The 6,908-nt window shown below is 46.0% G+C and overlaps 1 protein-coding gene across 1 annotated transcript in view; it reads left to right on the forward strand.

The window, feature by feature from the left end:
- LOC115476793 (sialic acid-binding Ig-like lectin 5) overlaps positions 1 to 6,593 on the forward strand; it is a 32,313-nt gene extending 25,720 nt beyond the window's left edge. Inside the window, exons 4-5 of the mRNA XM_030213371.1 lie at positions 5,496 to 6,059; positions 6,394 to 6,593. Of these exons, the coding sequence (XP_030069231.1) occupies positions 5,496 to 6,059; positions 6,394 to 6,593 (764 nt within the window). The remainder of the gene's footprint in view (positions 1 to 5,495; positions 6,060 to 6,393) is intronic.
- Positions 6,594 to 6,908: the final 315 nt, after the last annotated feature.

The following is a 6,908-nucleotide window of genomic DNA, read 5'->3' on the forward strand; positions in this document are numbered from 1 at the left end:
AGGAGGGCGAAAGTAGTAGCCCGACACCACCACCGCGGCCTGCTGGGCAGGGCGAATGGGAGAAGAGAGAGCCTCTGTGGCATAGGGCAGCGATTGAGGCAGAGTCATCAGGGGTGAGCCAGGTTTCAGTTAGGGCGAGCAGTTGAAGGGAATGGGAGATGAAGAGATCGTGGGTGAAGGGAAGTTTGTTGCAGACTGAGTGGGCGTTCCACAGGGCGCACGAGAAGGAGAGGGAGGAGGGGGGGAGGAGGGGAATGGAGATGAGATTGGAGATATTGTGGGAACATTTGCATAGATGAGACGAGGACAGGTGTGGGGGACCTGGGTTGGGATTGATGTCTCCCGCGGATAGCAGGAGAAGGAGTAAGAGAGAGCGGAGAAGGATGGGGGAGGTGGGATGACGAAGGCGACGAAGACGGGATGCGCATAAGAGGAATGGGGAAGGGTTCATGGCGGGAAGGAAGTGTTGAAGGTTGAGAGCTAGGAAGGAGGAGGAGGTCAGTAGGGATGGTGAGGTGGTGGGGGACAGGGGTAGGTAGGGTATTGCAGTGGTGAGTGGGATGGGAGAAGACATGGCTGGGCAGTGAGTTCGTGTGGGGAAAGATTAGGGAGGGATAGGGCAAGGAATAGAATGTGAGTGGGGGCCATAAGTGATAACTGAGGTGTTTACGGGGCAGGTAGCTGGACTGGGAGACAGGCAGGTTGAGGTGAGCAGTCGGGGAGGAGAGTGATGAACTGGCAGGAAGATGGACTGGGAGACAGGCAGGCAGGTGAGCAGTTGGGCAGGAGAGTGATGAGCTGGTAGGAAGATGGACAGGAGAGTGATGAGCTGGTAGGGAGATGGACTGGGGCAGGTAGGTTCCAGGGTGGGCAGTCAGTCAGTTGGGAGGGTGAAGGGCTGGCAAAGTGGCAGGTTGTTGATGGGCAGGTGATTGGCTAGCATGCATGCAGGAACAGGTGATTGGGTAGCAGGCAGGCAGGTCGATTGGCTAGTAGTTCGGTACAGTAGCAGGACTGGAACAATCTGGAGTGGTTTGGAGCAGAAGACAGCAGAGCTGGATCAGGAGGGTGGAAGAAGCTGGATCAGGTGGGCTGGAATAAGCTGGATCAGGCGGGCTGGAGCAAGCTGGAGCAGGCGGGCTGGAGCAAGCAGGGAGAAGCCGGATCAGACAGACTGGGACAAGCTGTAGCAGAAGGACTGGAGCAAGCAGGGAGAAGCTGGATCAGGCGGGCTGGAACACGCTTGGTCAGGCGGACTGGAACAAACTGGAGCAGATGGGCTGGAGCAAGCAGGGAGAAGCTGGATCGGGCGGACTGGAACAAGCTAGAGCAGATGGACTGGAACAAGCAGGGAGACGCTGGATCAGGCAGACTGGAGCAAGCTGGAGCAGATGGATTTGAACGAGCGGGAGAGCTGGCTCAGGCGGACTGGAACAGGCAGAGAGAAGCTGGATCAGGCGGACTGGAACAAGCTGGAACAGGCGGACTGGAACAAGCAGGAAGAGGCTGGATCAGGCGGGCTGGAACATGTTGGAGCAGATGGACTGGAACAAGCAGGGAGAAACTGGGTCAAGTGGACTGGAATACTTTGGAACAGATGGATTGGAACAGGCAGGTGGATTGGGGCAGGCTGATGGGTTGGAGCAGGCTGCTGGTGCAGATGGAATAGAGCAGGCAGGGAAATACTGGGTTGGCAGACTGGAAGAGGCTGGTGCTGCTGGACTCTGCCACATCACGGTCTTTGACCCTGTCCCCGTCGGCCTGGTCGTACAGGTCGCTGGATCAGCAGGCTGGAACAGACCGGGGCTGATGGACTCTGCCTGTTCTCGGTTCTGGTCCCGCCCCCGACAGTCCAGTCGCACCCTGAATCCACCACAGTCGTCCCGGTCCATGTGGTCTGCAACCGCAATCAGTGCCCAAGCCGTTTCGGCCAGGGAGTGCAGCAGCAGCGCACAGGCCCTTGGGCACGACCAGTGCGGTAGACTACAGCCCGCCCGACCTCTCCACGCAGAGACCCTGAGCCCGGGTTCCCCCGGAGTGCACGAGCCAAGGCAGAGAGGCCGTGGGAGCCCTGGGCAGCCAGACGACGAAGGGGACGGGCCGCAGCCACGCGGCAGGCAGGCAGACAGTCGCGATCGGCCCGGGCCGCTCACCCGCATTGGAGACCAGAGAAGCCGTCGCAGTCGGTATCGCGCGTTCAAGCGTAACCGAGTGTGCGGTGCCTCCTTCCTCCTTTCCTCGATCAGTGCGGCAGGGATTCGATCCGGTGGGCGCTTGCCTTGTTCCCAGGGCCTCTACGAGGTAGCAGGTAGCCGCGATCAGCCCCAGATCCGTTCGCCTTCGCTTCAAGGCCGTCGCAGTCGACTCCAGGTTCTCTAATTGGGTTCGGAGAGGCCTCGGTTCCGTCAGGACCAACGTAGGATGGCCCAGGATGGTGCAGGTAGGTCCGTATCTCCGGGACCGAGCTCTTCACAGAGCTCCCTACCTGGCGGCCATCTTATTTAGCAGTATACTCCAGAGATTATATCAAATCTGATCATGTTATGATCACTGTTATGAAGAGGCCCAATACCATTACCTTCTGCATCAGATCATGCACTCCAGTAAGGCAGTGATTTTCAATATTTTAATTTTCAAGTTTATTAAAATTTCTATCCCGCCCAATAGCAAGCCAATCGGGCGGCATACAATCTAAAAACAGAGAAAAGCAAGAGAAACTGATGTGTTGAACTAACATGAAACAAAAGGGCTCAGGCTGGAACTACAATAAAGATGGGAAAGATGGGTAAAGAGGAAAGAACAAAATATAGGGAAATCTGAGTTCCAGGTATCTGTAACCCAGTCAAAAGAGGAATTAGATATAAGCATCTTGGCACACTGACAAAGCACTAAAATTGTCAAGACACACCATCAGTTTTTTAAGTGTCTGAAGCCTGATATCTGCTGAAAAATAAGACTGACAAACTATCTGAAAGGATTCTTTTAAGAAGCAGCACTCCAATTATTATCCTACTGCCTGAACAAAGTTTGAAAACTGCTTTTTCCTCAAAGAGAGAACAAATTCTTCTGAGACCATGTAATTTATAAAGTGGCTTTAATAACTGTGTCAATATGAGACTTTAAGGATAAAGTCATATTCAAATAGACACAAAGAGGCTCATTTTAAGCACTTAGACTTATAAAATTTTATGTTACTATTGGGCTTATTTTCAAAAAAGAAAAACATCCAAAAAGTGACATAAGTCTGCATTTGGACCTTTATCTCACAGAAACGTCCAAATCAGTATTTTTGAAACCTCTTTTTAGTCGTTTTTCTCGGAAGTCCGTGAGAAGGACCTCTAAATCTCAAGGGGACGTGTTCAAGGCAGGACTTGGGCGTTGCTAAGACTTGGACGTCTTTCAGCCATCTTTCAGCCATAATGGAACAAAACAAAAATGCCCAGAACTAAAAATTTAGACGTTTTGAGCTACACCTATTTTTATAAAGTATATAGCTGTAGTGGGATTTGAACCCACTTCCCCAGGATCAAAGTCTGCTGCACTAACCACTAGGCTACTTCTCTACTCTACCACTGGAGGGAATCGAGGATCACCTCCCCCAGTGGTCACTATCCCCCTCCCACCCCAAAAAATGTGATTAAAAATATTACTTGATAGCCTCAGATGTTATACTCAGGTCCATTAGAATAACATGCAGGTCTCTGGATAGTCTAGTAGTGGTGAAGTGCACTGCAGACAGGTGGACCCAGGCTTCTACCTCCCCCTACTTGTTACACTTGTGGAGGAAACTGTGAGCCCTCCAAAACCCACCAGAAACCCACTGAATCCACATATTGGTGCTCCCTTTTTCCGTAAGGGCTATGGTAGTGGTGTACAGTTGGGGGTAGTGGGTTTTGGGTGGGTTTTGGAGGACTCAGCAGACAAGGTAAGGGAGCAATGGTGAGATGTGTACCTGGGAGTATTTTATGAAGTCCACTGCAGTGCCCCCAAGGATGCCCTATAGATGAAAAGGAGGTCTCATTACATATATCTAAATACCAGAGTTCTATTTTTCCATACTTCATAGCAAGAGTGGACATTCCCTAATTACCTGTCCCGGTGCAACTGAAGCTTTTACCTCCTCAGTGCATGTAAATGGTTTCATCCCTGTGTGGATTCTCTGATGCCGTGTGAAGCTTTTTTCCAACCAAAGCTTTTACCACACTCAGGATATGTAAATGGTTTCACTCCTGTGTGTATTCTCTGGTGCATTGTGAGGTTTACCTTCTGATCAAAGCTTTTACCAGATGCTATACATGCAAATGGTTTCTGTCCCGTGTGGACTTTCTGATGCACTTTGAGATTTACATTACAACCAAAGCTTTTACCACAGTTATAACATGTGAATGGTTTCATTCTATTGTGGCTTTTCTTGTGTATTTTGTACGTTTTGCATTTGGATGTTTTTTGTTTGAAACTGGAGCAAAAAATAAAACATCAAAACCACAAAATGTTTTTTCCAGCAGCATTTTCAAAAGGAAAAGACAGGCAAGTTTTTTTGTAGAAAATTACCTTTCCTTTTCTGATTTTGGACGTTTTACAAAAAAACGTCCAAATTCAGACTTAGACGTCATATCCAAAAATGCCCCTTGTGCATTTGACTTGCCCAAAGTCACAAGGAGCTGCAGTGGGAATTGAGCCCATGTTGCTAGGATCAAAGCCCACTGCACTAACCATTAAGCCACTCCTCCTCTATTTTTGGACATTTTTCATTTGGATGCTTTTTATTTGAAAATGGACCAAAAAATAAAATGTCCATATCATTAAAAAGTCCAAAAAACAAAACGTCTATAATATTTTCGAAAACAAAAGATAGACGTCTATCTTTTTCGAAAATGACCTTCATTCCTGTTCAGAATTCAAATTCTGATTTAGACGTTCTATCGAAAATGCCCTTCTATGTAAGTCCAAATGCTTTGAAAATATGCCTCCAAGTATATTTAGAGACGATGTCAACTTTTAATGTAGACCCATCAAGATCGACTCACAGAAATGCAAACCTGCCTTTTCTGTTGCAGCTCCAGTGATTTGAAGTGAATTATCCTGTGGTATTCAATAGGAGGAGAATATCCTCATCTTTATTAAAAGGGTTAAATATAATATTTTAACCAAGTATTTAGACATGAGGAATTTAATCTGAGTTATTTACATGCAATTAGATTGTGTATTATATGAAATACTTTTTGGATGGGATGTGTTTATTTTTTTTGTCATTTTTAATTGGTATCGTTTTAATTTTTTTTAATATTCAAATTGTTTTTTGTGATTCATTGAAAACACAGTGGATTAGCGGGATATAAGGACTGTAAAATACAAACAATAATAATCTAGTAATTTGATATATAGCAGAAAGGCTACGAATAGCAGATGTGGTTTAAATTTAAGATAATTGGTTTCAAAAATGAAAAGCCTCAGAATTCTCTTTGATTATATTGTCCTGATGTTCTTTATTTCAGACCCTGCTACAACTACTACTACTACTACCCGCAGCCCTATCACTGCTGCTCTTATCCACAAAATGATTGCCACTACTATTGACTGCAACACTGAGGACACTACCACTAACCCTACCTCTAGATTTAGCATTAGACCTAGACCTAGCCCTAGCCCTAGCCCTGAAGTCAAGCCTGACCCTGAAGATTATATTAACCCAGAAGACTTTCCTGATCCTGAAGACTATCTTGACCCTGAAACTCAGCCCAAGCCTGAGAAGCCTGACCCTGAAGATCAGTTCAAGCCTGAATATTGGCCTAAGTATGGAGACTGGCTGAAGTCAAACTGTAAAGAGGAATATAAAGCGATTACCTGTACCTGTTGGATCCGATCCAATCCTCCTCCAGTGTTACGGTGGATGATTAATGAGGAGATTGTCACTGGGAATTTCAGTAACCTTACCATGCAGATGTTTTCCAGCACTTACGGACACAAAGCAAAAGGCACATTAATCCTTCATGATATCAAGGCCAGCACTGTTTTTATCCATTGCCTAAACGCAAATAAAGAGGACACGTCCACGAATTGTAATGAGCTTTACATCAATTATTTAATTAAAAGTGTTATACATGATTATTGTTCATACCATACTTAATGCAGAAAACCTGATGCAGGAAGGGGAGGAGTTCTTTATAACGGGAGGGCAGACCTAGATTAGAAAAGCTCCCAGTCTGGAGAAATTGTGCAGTGTCTGAAAATAGCAAGCACACACACTTCCATCCATTTTAGCAGAGGTTTTGGCCAAAGCGTTATGCCAAGGAAAGTAAAAGTGTCAGGTACTCTCAGGAAGTTGGGATATGGGGCCTGTGGTACTGAGGAACTGGGATATTAACTATCCTTTCTTTTTTTTTTTTCTTGCAGGGTTAGATGAGTTCGAGTTTGAAATTTTCATTTTGATTATCTGTGGGAGTATCATTTTCATAGCCCTCACTCTCCTGTGTGCGTTCTTCTGTGGAAAGAGAAGCAAGAGAAGAGAGAAAGGTAAGAGAACAAGAGCAGAGAAAGGATGGGGGTTAGGGAATGAGGAAGTAGGACATATCATGAACAGGCACAACTTTTAGGGTGAGTCACTGTATCTTACCTCTCCGTGCCTCAATTCTAATCTTGCTCTGCCACAGACTGACTCTGTTTCAATTTGGCAAGTTGGTCTTCCTCAGTGGCTCTGTGATTTAGTTTAACAATGTCTCTGTGATTTAGTTTAACAACAGATGTTGTTCTTTATCTAACAGTTCTGGTAAATTTATTGATTTATACAAATGTATTTAGAGAGAGATAGTATTCATCAGTATGATCATGTATAATTTCAAACATCTAATTTAGACATTTTCAAATTTTACAAATTTTAAATACCACTGTGGCGTTAATGTACAGGAGGT

This window comes from Microcaecilia unicolor, chromosome 8 (genome assembly GCF_901765095.1).
Source record: "Microcaecilia unicolor chromosome 8, aMicUni1.1, whole genome shotgun sequence".
NCBI lineage: Eukaryota > Metazoa > Chordata > Amphibia > Gymnophiona > Siphonopidae > Microcaecilia > Microcaecilia unicolor.